This window comes from Bombina bombina, chromosome 8 (assembly GCF_027579735.1).
Source record: "Bombina bombina isolate aBomBom1 chromosome 8, aBomBom1.pri, whole genome shotgun sequence".
In the NCBI taxonomy this organism is placed as follows: Eukaryota; Metazoa; Chordata; class Amphibia; order Anura; family Bombinatoridae; genus Bombina; species Bombina bombina.
The window spans coordinates 41,405,944-41,419,936 of NC_069506.1; the positions used below are offsets into that span (position 1 = coordinate 41,405,944).

General features: G+C 39.5%; 1 protein-coding gene across 2 annotated transcripts in view; it reads left to right on the top strand.

Annotated features, from left to right (window-relative positions):
* Nucleotides 1-13,993, top strand: part of MEGF6 (multiple EGF like domains 6) — a 681,655-nt gene that overhangs the window by 640,760 nt on the left and 26,902 nt on the right. For both annotated transcript variants that reach the window (XM_053690339.1, XM_053690340.1), the window contains 7 exons: nt 258-389; nt 575-703; nt 882-1,010; nt 1,273-1,401; nt 2,467-2,595; nt 3,972-4,100; nt 7,736-7,864. In XM_053690339.1, the coding sequence (XP_053546314.1) occupies nt 258-389; nt 575-703; nt 882-1,010; nt 1,273-1,401; nt 2,467-2,595; nt 3,972-4,100; nt 7,736-7,864 (906 nt within the window). The remainder of the gene's footprint in view (nt 1-257; nt 390-574; nt 704-881; nt 1,011-1,272; nt 1,402-2,466; nt 2,596-3,971; nt 4,101-7,735; nt 7,865-13,993) is intronic.

Below are 13,993 nucleotides of genomic sequence, written 5' to 3' on the forward strand. Positions count from 1 at the left end.
AAACTAGAAAAACTGGTTTGTGTTTGAATAATAAATTAAATAATACAATAGCGAGCATAGGGTCAGGAAGGCATATCGCCACAGGAACTAACCCACAAAATATTCTGCAGTCTAAATTCTGCTGCCATAAGCACAGACTTGGTTTGCCTAGGACAAAATATGCCCCCAGTGCCAATTCTATTTAGACGTATTGTAATTCTTTGTCAATTTTTAAGAATTCTAACTTTATGTTTTGCTTATTTGTTGCATTTGTTCAGCTTGTGTTCCTGGAACTTATGGAATAAACTGTGCTAAAGTCTGTCAGTGTCCTGGAGAACACCAAAACTGCCAACCAGTGACTGGAGAGTGCATTTGTGCACCCGGATATCACGGACATAACTGTCAATTAAGTAAGGAAATATTTTTTAACATCTATTAAACTTAAGATATCTATTAGTGGTTTCATAATGTTGTTTACTTGTAAAGTTATACTACAATTCATTTGTTGTCAAATTTGCCAAAAAATAAATCTTGGATAACAAATGTATTCGTTGAATATTTATTTATTGTGCGTGCTGTTGGCTTCATTTTTCAGAATGTCAAACTGGCTTTTATGGTCCAAACTGTGAAAATCATTGTCAATGTAAAAATGGCGGTCATTGTGAGAGCACAACGGGTACATGTCATTGTCTGTCTGGTTATATGGGAGCTGACTGTGGCACAGGTGAGTTTGTAACATGTTCTGTTCCTGATCCTGAGTCCATATAGTTATAGTTACATTTAACAAGGGTTAAACACATAGAGTTGGCATTTGGAGAGTGCAAAAATTATACACTATAATAAATTAGAGCATGCAGTTTTTCAATAGAATGTCCCTTTAAGTATTGCTACTTTTGTTACAGTGTGTCCTCCAGGGACATATGGAAAAGGATGTGCTCATGTCTGTACGTGCGGACCCAACGCCACCTGCAACCATGTGACTGGTGAATGTGTTTGTGCTCCTGGAAGAACTGGGCAGAACTGTGAACATGGTAAAGTTAAAACCCAACCTTTATTCCCAGAGGGACACAAATGTGGTTATTTTCAAGAATATTCAGCAGTTTTTGCATTCATTTCTATTTTTATTTTGGATTTAAAGAAGTCCAGAGTCAAGCCCACATATATGCATTATACAGTAACATTTTTATTTAGCCTTGTTTGACTATCAAAAAGAAAATGACCTCTTATACTTTAATAGCAAAAGAAAACAAAAAATATTTTAATCATCAGAACATTGTTGTTTACATTTTCCAGTGTGCAAGAAAAACTATTATGGTGAGAACTGTAAACAGATCTGCGCATGTAAGAATAGCGGACTTTGTAATCCAGCCAATGGCTCCTGTTCATGTGGATTAGGTTGGACAGGCCCCACTTGTGAAGAAGGTAAGTCTCAAAATAATGTATAAAAAGATAAACGTCTTTCAGAAGGATATGAATATATTAAAACTTAATCAGACCTTTTATATTAACAGTTTGTTCCACATTTAGTGAGCCTTAGTTCAATCTCTGTACTACAGTAGTGGGCCTACTCAATAGAGGGTCCTGGTGCAAACTTTTTTGGGGGCCCCCAAATGTAACTCAGTAGTAAGTGATAGTAATAATATATATGATGCTCTGTATAATGATTTTGAGGATAGATAGATAGATGGCCCTGCAACTTGCACAAATAAAAGGCTCCCCTGCATTAGGATTGTACACATTCTGCACACACCTATAAACTGGCTACTATGCCCCCCCCCAGCACTTGATCCCTGGTGCCACTGCACCTGCTGCACCAATGGTAGTTCCGCAGCAGGTGCAGTAGTTCTAGTACTTAGAACATGTCATCACAATACTTAACCAATGACTTGTAATTTGCATGACGTAAGTAAGCTTGTAGTGCTTTGAGCATTCCATTATATTATATGTGTGTGTGTATGTATATATATATATATATGTGTGTGTGTGTGTGTGTGTGTGTGTGTATATATATATATATAATAACAGAAAGAAAGGATGCACTCTTCACGATTTCCAATGTTACAAAATAACAGTGAATACCCTAACAACCACTGTGCCTCATTGTTAGGGTATTCACTGTTATTTTGTACTGTTTGATGAAGGGGATAACACCCCAAAACGTTACATTAAAGGAGTAACATTGGAAATCCTGGAGAGTGCATCCTTTCTTTCTGTTATTATCCTGGGTGGATAAACTCGAACCGTGAGTGCAGGCCTATGGAGAGAGAGAGAGAGAGAGAGAGAGAGAGAGAGAGGAGAGAGAGGAGAGAGAGAGAGGAGAGAGAGAGGAGAGAGAGAGAGAATCAAGCATATTACAGGATCCAAATTATATTGTTAAAATTCCATTTACGTAATTGATTAACAAGTACTATAAAATCTAGACCTTGTTTAAACAATAGAAATATATATTGCTACATTTAACCCTTGATATTTATCTTTTTTTCCCAGAATGTTCCTCTGGAAAATATGGCCCAGATTGTAAAATGGAATGTTCTTGCCAAAACAATGGTACATGTAACAAAATTACTGGATCTTGTCTTTGCTTGAAGGGATTTTATGGAAAGGCGTGTGAACACGGTGAGCGATACACAAATTCCAAGCAACCTAAAGTATTTTTAGGTTAATAAAGAATTTAAAAGGATATGTTTTTTTAAACCCATAATGAAAAAAAGGGAGCAGACACATAAAGTAAAAAGGGTGGTGATTTTTTTAATCAGCACTTTACTTTTCAAGGGTTTTAAACAAGTGATTCTGTGAAAATAAATTCAATTCTTTTTTGTTAATCATAGTATCTGCTGATGACAAGATTTAGGGATGGGCTGATTTCCTTAGGTCACACATTTGAAATAAATTTGCCCATGTGTGCATTGCAATTGTTTTATTAAGGGAATATAATAGTCAGTAATGCATCTTCAGGGTTATATTGCTGTGGAATTAAACTTTACAATGCAAGACATGTTTAAACAGTTGCTTTAGTCTTTTATTTACACAGAGTTCAGGACCTTTTAAATATCACTATGTGCATCTACCTATGAACCTATAAGTGCCTATCTAGACCACGAGAACTCAGAGAATGCTCAAAGTGTTCTAAAATTACATTTAAATGTCCATGGGTGTTAGCTAAATATAAAATGCCTTATGTCTTAATGAACTACAACTATGAAGCAGAAAGAAGTGAGTGGCAGTTAAAGGGATCAAATCACCTATGTTTATGTATGCTACCCCCAGCCAAAGAGGTCAAATTACTGATTTCAATGTTACTGACAGCTAAGGGGTAAAATGACTGCTCAGTTGTGAAAAACATACATTACAGGATCAAGAGTAGAAGTTAAAGGGATACTAAACCCAATTTTTTTCTTTCATGATTCGGACAGAGCATGCCGTTTTAAGCAACGGTCTAATTTACTCCTATTATCAAATTTGTCTTTGTTCTCTTGCTATCTTTTATTAGAAAAAAACAGAAATCTAAGCTTAGGAGCCAGTCCATTTTTGGTTCAGAACCCTGGGCAGTGCTTTCTGATTGGTGGCTACATTTAGACACCAATCAGCAAGCGCTACCCAGGGGCTGAACCAAAAATGGCAATCTCCTAAGCTTACATTCCTGCGTTTCAAATAAAGATATCAAGAGAATGGAAAAAATGATAATAGGAGTAAATTAGAAAGTTGCTTAGAACTACCTGCTCTATCTAAATCATGAAAGAAATACTTTGGGTTTAGTATCCCTTTAAGGTAGAGCTTTTGGATGAGCATTGTGTGCCTAGTCACCTACTATTGTCCAGTATTTTTGAGGAGTACAGATAGCAACTCTACATAGAGTCCATCCATATTATTTACTTGTATGTCTCTTTAAGACCTCTGTTTTACCTTGTCAGTTTATTTAATAAAATGTAAAACCTTTTCCCCAAAAAAACATCAAATTTGAAACAATTTTAACTGATGCCTAATTTTCTCAGCTTGTCCACCTGGTTTCCATGGAAATAACTGCCAGGAGTCCTGCAGTTGTGAAAATGCAGCAACCTGTGATCCTGTAAGTGGAAAGTGTTTGTGTCCTGCTGGTTTCTATGGAGACAAATGTGAAAAAGGTCAGCATTCTTTTAAAGTAAAAACTCTTTACTAAAGTTTGTGTTGCTAATTCTCTTCTTTTAAATGTGATCAGATAGACATGTAACATATGGATAGACAGATAATGATAGATAGATAGATAGATAGATAGATAGATAGATAGATAGATAGATAGGTAGGTAGGTAGATAGATAGATAGATAGATAGATAGATAGATAGATAGATAGATAGATAGATAGATAGATAGATAGATAGATAGATAGATAGACAGATACATTATATATAGATAGATAGCTGAATAGATAAATTATAGATAGATAGATAGATAGATAGATACATGATAGACAGATAGACCGATACATTATAGATAGATAGATGAATAGATAAATTATAGATAGATAGATAGATAGATAGACAGATACATTATAGATAGATAGACAGTTAGATAGATAGTTAGATAGATACATTATAGATAGATGAATAGATAAATTATAGATAGATAGATAAATAGATAAATGATAGATAGATGGATAGATGATATATGAGAGATAGATGGATAGATAGATAGATAGATAGATAGATAGATAGATAGATAGATAGATACATAGATACATAGACAGTGTAATTAATATTACAATATATTTTTTTAACAGGATTTTTTGCATATAAAATATTAGAGCCATTGGGACACACAGTGTGATATGTTATGAGAAAGGTAGTAATGTATATCTCTAACTTTGTATAACATATGAATATGGAACGGTGATATATTAGTAAGATGACGCCTTATTCATGTTGAAATTTCAAAAGCCCCATATTTATTTTCTACTGTATAAAAATAAAAGTTCAGAAATCTACAATATTTTACACCCTCATAGAACTTACTTTTATATTCTACTAGTCCTAAAGCCTGTGTACACGGGCCATTTTTTGCAGTATAGCGGTCCCACCCCTTGCTCTCTCCTCCCGCCCCCCCCTCTATTTTACTCTCTCTCTTCCCCCCTCTCTTTTGTGCTCTCTCCCCTCTCTTTTGTGCTCTCTCTCTCCCCCCTCTCTTTTGGTCTCTCTCCACCCTTTATTTTGCTCTCTCTCTCTCCCTCTCTTTTGCTCTCTCTCTCCCCCCTCTCCTTTGCTCTCTCTCCCCCCTCTCTTGCTCTCTCTCTCCCCTCTCTTGCTCTCTCTCCCTCCTCTCTTTTGCTCTCTCTCAACCCTCTCTTGCTCTCTCTCTCTCCCTGTCTCTTTTGCTCTCTCTCCCCGTCTCTTTTGCTCTCTCCCCCTCTCTTTTGCTCAGTACAGCGGTCCCACCCCTTGCTCTCTCCTCCCGCCCCCCCTCTATTTTGCTCTCTCTCTTCCCCCCTCTCTTTTGCTCTCTCTCTCCCCTCTCTTTTGCGCTCTCTCTCTCCCCCTCTCTTTTGCTCTCTCTCCACCCTTTATTTTGCTCTCTCTCTCCCTCTCTTTTGCTCTCTCTCCCCCCCTCTCTTTTGCTCTCTCTCCACCCTTTATTTTACTCTCTCTCTCTCTCCCTCTCTTTTGCTCTCTCTCCCCCCTCTCTTTTGCTCTCTCTCTACCCCTCTCTTTTGCTCTCTCTCCCCCCTCTCTTTTGCTCTCTCCCCCTCTCTTTTGCTCTCTCTCCCCCCCTTCTGTTTTGCGCTCTCTCCCCCATTTTTTTTGCTCTCTCTCCCCCCTTCTCTTTTGCTCTCTCTCCCCCCTCTCTTTTGCTCTCTCTCCCCCTCTCTTTTGCTCTCTCTCCCCCTCTCTTTTGCTCTCTCTCCCCCTCTCTTTTGCTCTCTCTCCCCTCTCTTTTGCGCTCTCTCTTCTCTCTTTTGCACTCTCTCTCTCACCTTCTCTTTTGCCCGCTCTCTCTCTCACCCTCTCTTTTGCTTGCTCTCTCTCTCTCTCTCCCCCTCTCTTTTGCTCTCTCTCCCCCTCTCCTTTGGTCTCTCTCCCCCCCTTTCTTTTGGTCTCTCTCCCCCCTCTCTTTTGCTCTCTCTCCCCCTCTCTTTTTCGCTCTCTCTCCCCTCTTTCTTTTGCTCGCTTTCTCTCTCTCTCTCTCTCTCTCTCTCTCTCTCTCTCTCTCTCTCTCTCTCTCTCCCTCTCTCTTTTGCTCTCTCTCCCTCTTTTTTGCTCTCACCCCCTCTCTTTTGCTTTCTCTCCCCTCTCTTTTGCTCTCTCTCTCTCTCCCCCTCTTTTGCACTCTCTCTCCCCCTCTTTTGCTCTCTACCTCCCCTCTCTTTTGCTCTCTCACCCCTCTTTTTGCTCTCTCTCACCCTTCTCTTTTGCTCTCTCTCACCCCTCTTTTGCACTCTCTCAGCCCTCTTTTGCTCTCTCTCCCCCTCTTTTGCTGCTCTCTCTCTCTCATGTAGACACTCAGACAGCCACGGCAGCTCCCGCCCGGTCCCGCCCCCGTCATGCTCAGACTCTGCCCCTTTCTGCCCAGCTCTGCCCCCTTCTTGACCAGTCGGCTCCGCCTCCTTCACGGATTAGGTGCCAGCAGCTAGCCCAGGTCAGTTTGTTGAAGGCCAGGTGTGTTTGTCCTCGTGCAGTCTCTACTGCGCATGACAGCTTCGGACAAACACACTTGGCCTTTTATATTATAGGATGAAGCTGCAAATCTGTTACAAATCATTTTTTTGAGTCACAAAACCACCACTTCATATCGTCATCCTTCCATGACAGAAAAAATCATAAGAAGCTGTTCCCTAAAATGGTGCAAACTGTAGCTGGGAACAAGTCTTCTCAGATCACTTTTAAAGAAATAAATTTTCACTCTGGAATTTTTTAAAATTAAAAAAAATATATTCTGATGCTTATTTTAAAGGGCCACTAAACCCAAAATCTTTCTTTCATGATTCAGATAGAACATACAAATTTAAACAACATTACAATTTACTTCTATTATTTATTTTGCTTCATTTTTGAGATATCCTTATTTGAAGAAAAAGCAATGCACATGGGTGAGCCAATCACATGAGACTTCTATGTGCAGCAACCAATCAGCAGCTACTGAGCATATCTAGATATGCTTTTCAGCAAAGAATATCAAGAGAATAAAACAAATGAGATAATAGAAGTAAATTAGAAAGATGTTTAAACATGCATTCTCTTTCTAAATCATGAAAGAAAAAATGTGGGTATCATGGCCCTTTAAGTGTTTTTTTTTTAATGTTTGCTGAAAAAAAGAGATTTGTTAAAGGGACAGTAAAGTCATAATTAGACATTCACGATTTAGACAGAACATACAATTTTGAACAACTTTCCAATTTACTTCTATTTAATTTGCTTCCTTCTCTTGTTATTCTTTGCTGAAAGTTTTATCTAGGTAAGCTCAGAAACAGCAAATAACCTAGGTTCTAGCTGCTGATTGGTGGCTGTATATATATACCCATTACATTGGCTCACCCATGTGTTTAGTTAGAAACCAGTTTTTTTTACATGTGATCCTGCTACATTTAGACCTTCTTTGTTATAAATTGTAGCTACTTTGAGGTTTGGTGAATCCCTGTAGTAAATTCATTTTCAATGATAGGTCTTGATCACATTGTATTGTAATTAGTATTTCCACAATAACAATACATTTTTTACACACAAATGTATGACTTTGTAAGTATTTATTCTAGTGGACAGTGATGCATTACATACCTTTTTCTTGTTTTAGGATGTGAAAAGGGGACATTTGGAGAGAAATGTTTGAAGTTTTGTAATTGTGAAGGAAATGCAACTTGTGATCCTGTAACAGGAGCGTGTACGTGTCCCCCTGGCAAAACAGGGGTAACCTGTGACCTAGGTAAGTTATATGTAGATGACATTAAATTAGGTAAGGTGTCAGCCAGGGCCAGTGCTTGCATTAAGGCAAATCAGGAGGTTGCCTAAGGGACCAGCAGCAAAAGGGGGTCCTCAAAGAATATTTCTAAGCAGCCTTTCTGGCTATTTAAGGCATCTCTGTGGTCACTGGTCATTACACTCTCTCCAACTTCTTTGTTATTTACTAAATAATGGAGAGATATGTGAGTTATATTGAATGGGCTCCTTTGAATAACATAGAAAGTGGTGATACAGGTAAAAATGGATGGAGATGGTAGACAGACTGATAATGAATATACATCAGTGTGCAGAACATTCACTCTAACTATATGACCATAGGTGTTGGCACCATGAGTAGAATGTTTCTATATATGGAATCTATCTTGATACATGAGGTATGCTGCAGACATATTTCATTAAACAACTCTGTAAAGGATGACATATAGATTGAAGCTGGTTGTTTAGAGGAGAACTACCTGGTGTTTCTGTATATTTATATATATCAGTTATACTCACCAAAGGTTAGAATGAATATGGCACATATCATAATGTGACATCTTCAATACCAGGTCAATATGGCATCCTCCAAAACCAAAACACCTTTCATGCTCTACAATTCCCATTGACTGCCTTCATAAAACGTCTCATCCTTTCTGTGGATCCATAAATCATATGTTGTCCTTAATGTGATCTGTGCATTATGGTATTATGGTCTGCAACAGTTCTTTTAACAGGTTTGGGTTGATCATTTGTATTATTCCTATTAATAAAATAATAATTTTGCCTAAAAGCAGATCATTGCAGATTTGTGATTCATATAAATGCCAAGGTAAAGCTTGTTCAAATTGTGCCAGAAATGTTATTAGGAAACACATTTTTTTTTCATCTATTAAGTCTGCAATTAATGAGAAGAGAAGTGTACCTATTACAATACAGCTGATTAGCTTGCTTTATTTATAGCGGGAACACTTTGACCATGTTTTAAACTATTATTACATTTGTTAGGGGGGAGAGTATCACTTTGGTTTACTTCAGAGTAAAGATGTTACTAGTCACAAAATAAAAAAGTTACTAAGTCCGCTCATGTTAAATATAATGTTAAAGTTAAAGAAAAAACCAAATGTCTCACCTGCCTGCTGAAATATCTCACTCTTACAATATCTTTGTATTAGCACATTGGTGGAATGTTTTACCTGTTTATACTGTCATTCCAGCTTCTTAACAAACATCTTAGACTAAACATAGACATAAACCTTGTTGGTTCTAGTAGTTGGTTCCTGCTAATGCTATTGTTAAAAGGACAATTAAGTTAAAGTTAAATGTTCATAATTCAGATAGAGCACACTATTTTAAACAACTTTCAAATACAATGCTATCATCAGAGGTGCTTTGTTCTCTTGGAATCCTTTGTTGAAGAGTACACCTAGGTAGATTTACTAGTGTGCACATTTCTTTAGCACTCTATGGCAGCAGTGTTTGCAACTATGTATAACATCACTATAAACACTGCAGCCAGAAGGCTTAAACATGTGCACGGTCCTGAGCTCGCCTAGGATTACTCTTTAACAAAGGATACCAAAGAACTATGCAAAATTGGAACTAGAAGTAAGTTGGAAAGTTGTTTAAAATTGCATGCTCTGTTTAATCCATTTAAAGGGACATAAAACTCAAGATTTTTCTTTCATGATTCAGATAAAGCATTTTTTATTCTACTTTTAAGCTTACTTCTATTATCAGATTTTCTTTGTTCTCTTGGTATCTTTTGTTGAAAAGCAAGCTCAGGACTGTGCCCATGTCTGGGGCATTACATGGGAGCAGTTTTACTAGAATGTTATCCATATGAAAGAGCACTATTCCCTGTCATGTAGTGATCCAGATGCCTACCTAGGTATATCTTCAACAAAGAATAACATGGGAACTAAACAAATTTGATAATATAAGTATATAGGGAACTTTAAAATTGTATGTTCTATCTGAATCACAAAATATTTTTTGTGGTTTTATATCCATTTAAAGGACCAGTAAAAACAATAGATTTGCATAATCAACAAATGCAAGATAACAAGACAATACAATAGCATTTACTCTGAATTTGAAATGAGTAGTAGATTCTTTTCTAACACATTTAAAAGTTATGTATATTTCCACTCCCCCTGTACCATGTGATAGCAATCAGCCAATCACAAATGCATATACGTATAGTCTGAGTTCTTGCACATGCTCAGTAGGAGCTGGTGATTCAAAAAAAGTGTAAATATAAAAGACTGGGCACATTTTTTTTTTTTAAATGGAAGTAAATTGGAAAGTTGTTTAAAATTACATGCTGTAGAGGGTTTTTTCCGGTGGAGGGGGAGCTACACAGGTGTGCTGCACAGGTGTAGCCCAAGCAACAGCTCCAGTCCCATACCTGCTGGCGGTAAATTTCTATGCGCCCAGCCCTCAGCTCCTTGACTGTGGGCTGATACAATTGCGTGGACAGTCAAGTAAAATCTGTTCCGGAACCCATGCCAGTGGCCTATCATTCCACTGGCCTCTGTTACCTCCATCTATCTGGACTTTCTTATAATACACAAGTACTCACTACACCTGCTCTCTTTGCTGGGCCTGAACCTTGCTGTCACATTTAAACTCACCCAGTTTCTGGGACCCTGTCTGTTTGCTAAAGGGCACCTTCGCTGTCACTACAGGTTAAATTCCCCCTGTGCGCCAGCCGCCCCACGACAACTAACTCTAAAGTGCTGGACAGTTCACTCTTTAAGCACACCGCATTGCTGTGTTTTTGCTGGCGTTTTCTCTTCTACCACTGTAAATGTGTGTCGGCCGCATTGCTGTGGCTCTGCTGACATCTCACCTTTCTATCTGACTCACCGCACGTCGATGTCCTGCTGATCCACGGATCCACCTGTCGCACTGCTGCGGCCCTGCTGGCGTCCTGCTGCTGTGTCTTGCGCCGCTGCGGCCCCTCCAACGGCCCGTAGCTCGGCCCCTCCTTGCTCCCCCCTCCCTCCCCCACCGGTGCTGCGTGGGAGGGAACGGGACTCAAGCACGGAACAAGACTTCGGCCCGGGGGCACCACCTACAGACTGCCTTGCTGCACAGGCTGGTGTTGCTGCCTCCCCCGGTGCCAAGGATCTGCGGAGGGCACTGACGCTGCCCACTGGACCAGCTGGAGTAAAGGAGGAGGCCTAGCCGTCCCTGCTTTGGATCCGGGCTGCCTACTGGAGCATCTGAGCCGACGACGGACCTCTGGGGCGGCTGGATAACGCGCGGAAGGGGGGGTACGTTTCTAAACAGGCATCCTAGAGCTGGTACATCCCGTATCTCCCTCCTCTCCTCCTGCTTATGGCTATCAGTGACACTTGGAGGTAGCATACACACAAGGACTGACAGGATCTGGTCCTGGTCCTGGAACTGATAAAGGAGCAAGAAGCTTTTAAAGTGCCCGGGGATCTAAACAGGACCTAAACTATTTTGAAAGCTCACATATCTGTATAATTGACCAAATAACTGTAAAGAGTTAAGCCTTATTGCACTGTAAGAGCTCATGTTATATAGAGGGGTGGGAAGATTAAGGCTCTAAACACGTAAAAGTTATAAATATGTTAAATTCATATAAACTTTTAGGCTTATTGAAGTCATTCCTCTAAGATAAGGGGGAAAGAGACAGAATATATATATACTGAATGTTGTCCCTCAGAGCATAGTCGCAACTGTTAGTATTTAGGATCACTATACCGCAGGCTAAGTAGCCACAGGTAACCTAAAATATACGATCTAAAACAACTCATTAACCTACTTTTTAGACACCATTACACTATAGTTTAATATAAACTTCTAAGAAGCTGTCTCAATATACATAAAAAGAAATTCTGAGCAGCCTATTGGCTGCTCCTACTTCTGAGTTTCCTCTTCCCCCACTATCTCTGCTATGAAATGTAAGAATGCAGACTTAATGTGTAATGTTATAAGTTAAACAATTATTGGGGTTCCCTTTTTTTTTTTTTTTGTAATTTCTATCTTGAAGTGGTCCTCACTACAGCTCTTGCTATATAAGAGCTGCCCAGGTTTCAAGCCTCTGGTCCCACCTACTAGGACCACCTGGTCACGCCTGGCAGTTTTTTTTAAATTGATCTAAAAACAATTTCTATCTAATAATAATTTGCTCACTACAACCAAGACTAGATAACACACAGAGTTTTGATACCCCTCAGTAAGATTATCTAAGGCATAGGGTTACAGGCACAGTCAATAGAACAAGAATAACAACTAACACTCAAAAGGAGTGATTTCGCCCAGAATTAGTGGCTGTCTCCTCCAGTATCTCTCATCTGCATTTATAAGCTCTGGCAAGCGAGTCTCCAATCACCCCCTGGCCCCTGGATTGTTTATTTTTTTCTGGCGGCCCTTATTTGCACTTTATTTTAGTACCTGGACAAACCTTTTTTACACGATCTTCCCCTTCTTATTTATTGAAGTGTCACATGGACAAAATTTTCCACTCACACGCTAAGACTCCCTCGCCAGTTATGGCTGCAAAGCATAAAGACAGGAGAGCAAAGAATACCATAGTAACCTTAGTTGAACCACAAGAACCACGTTCTACCACATCCCCCTAACCGATATACAGGGAGTGCAGAATTATTAGGCAAATGAGTATTTTGACCACATCATCCTCTTTATGCATGTTGTCTTACTCCAAGCTGTATAGGCTCGAAAGCCTACTACCAATTAAGCATATTAGGTGATGTGCATCTCTGTAATGAGAAGGGGTGTGGTCTAATGACATCAACACCCTATATCAGGTGTGCATAATTATTAGGCAACTTCCTTTCCTTTGGCAAAATGGGTCAAAAGAAGGACTTGACAGGCTCAGAAAAGTAAAAAATAGTGAGATATCTTGCAGAGGGATGCAGCACTCTTAAAATTGCAAAGCTTCTGAAGCGTGATCATCGAACAATCAAGCGTTTCATTCAAAATAGTCAACAGGGTTGCAAGAAGCGTGTGGAAAAACCAAGGCGCAAAATAACTGCCCATGAACTGAGAAAAGTCAAGCGTGCAGCTGCCAAGATGCCACTTGCCACCAGTTTGGCCATATTTCAGAGCTGCAACATCACTGGAGTGCCCAAAAGCACAAGGTGTGCAATACTCAGAGACATGGCCAAGGTAAGAAAGGCTGAAAGACGACCACCACTGAACAAGACACACAAGCTGAAACGTCAAGACTGGGCCAAGAAATATCTCAAGACTGATTTTTCTAAGGTTTTATGGACTGATGAAATGAGAGTGAGTCTTGATGGGCCAGATGAATGGGCCCGTGGCTGGATTGGTAAAGGGCAGAGAGCTCCAGTCCGACTCAGACGCCAGCAAGGTGGAGGTGGAGTACTGGTTTGGGCTGGTATCATCAAAGATGAGCTTGTGGGGCCTTTTCGGGTTGAGGATGGAGTCAAGCTCAACTCCCAGTCCTACTGCCAGTTTCTGGAAGACACCTTCTTCAAGCAGTGGTACAGGAAGAAGTCTGCATCCTTCAAGAAAAACATGATTTTCATGCAGGAAAATGCTCCATCACACGCGTCCAAGTACTCCACAGCGTGGCTGGCAAGAAAGGGTATAAAAGAAGAAAATCTAATGACATGGCCTCCTTGTTCACCTGATCTGAACCCCATTGAGAACCTGTGGTCCATCATCAAATGTGAGATTTACAAGGAGGGAAAACAATACACCTCTCTGAACAGTGTCTGGGAGGCTGTGGTTGCTGCTGCACGCAATGTTGATGGTGAACAGATCAAAACACTGACAGAATCCATGGATGGCAGGCTTTTGAGGGTCCTTGCAAAGAAAGGTGGCTATATTGGTCACTGATTTGTTTTTGTTTTGTTTTTGAATGTCAGAAATGTATATTTGTGAATGTTGAGATGTTATATTGGTTTCACTGGTAAAAATAAATAATTGAAATGGGTATATATTTGTTTTTTGTTAAGTTGCCTAATAATTATGCACAGTAATAGTCACCTGCACACACAGATATCCCCCTAAAATAGCTATAACTAAAAGCAAACTAAAAACTACTTCCAAAACTATTCAGCTTTGATATTAATGAGTTTTTTGGGTTCAT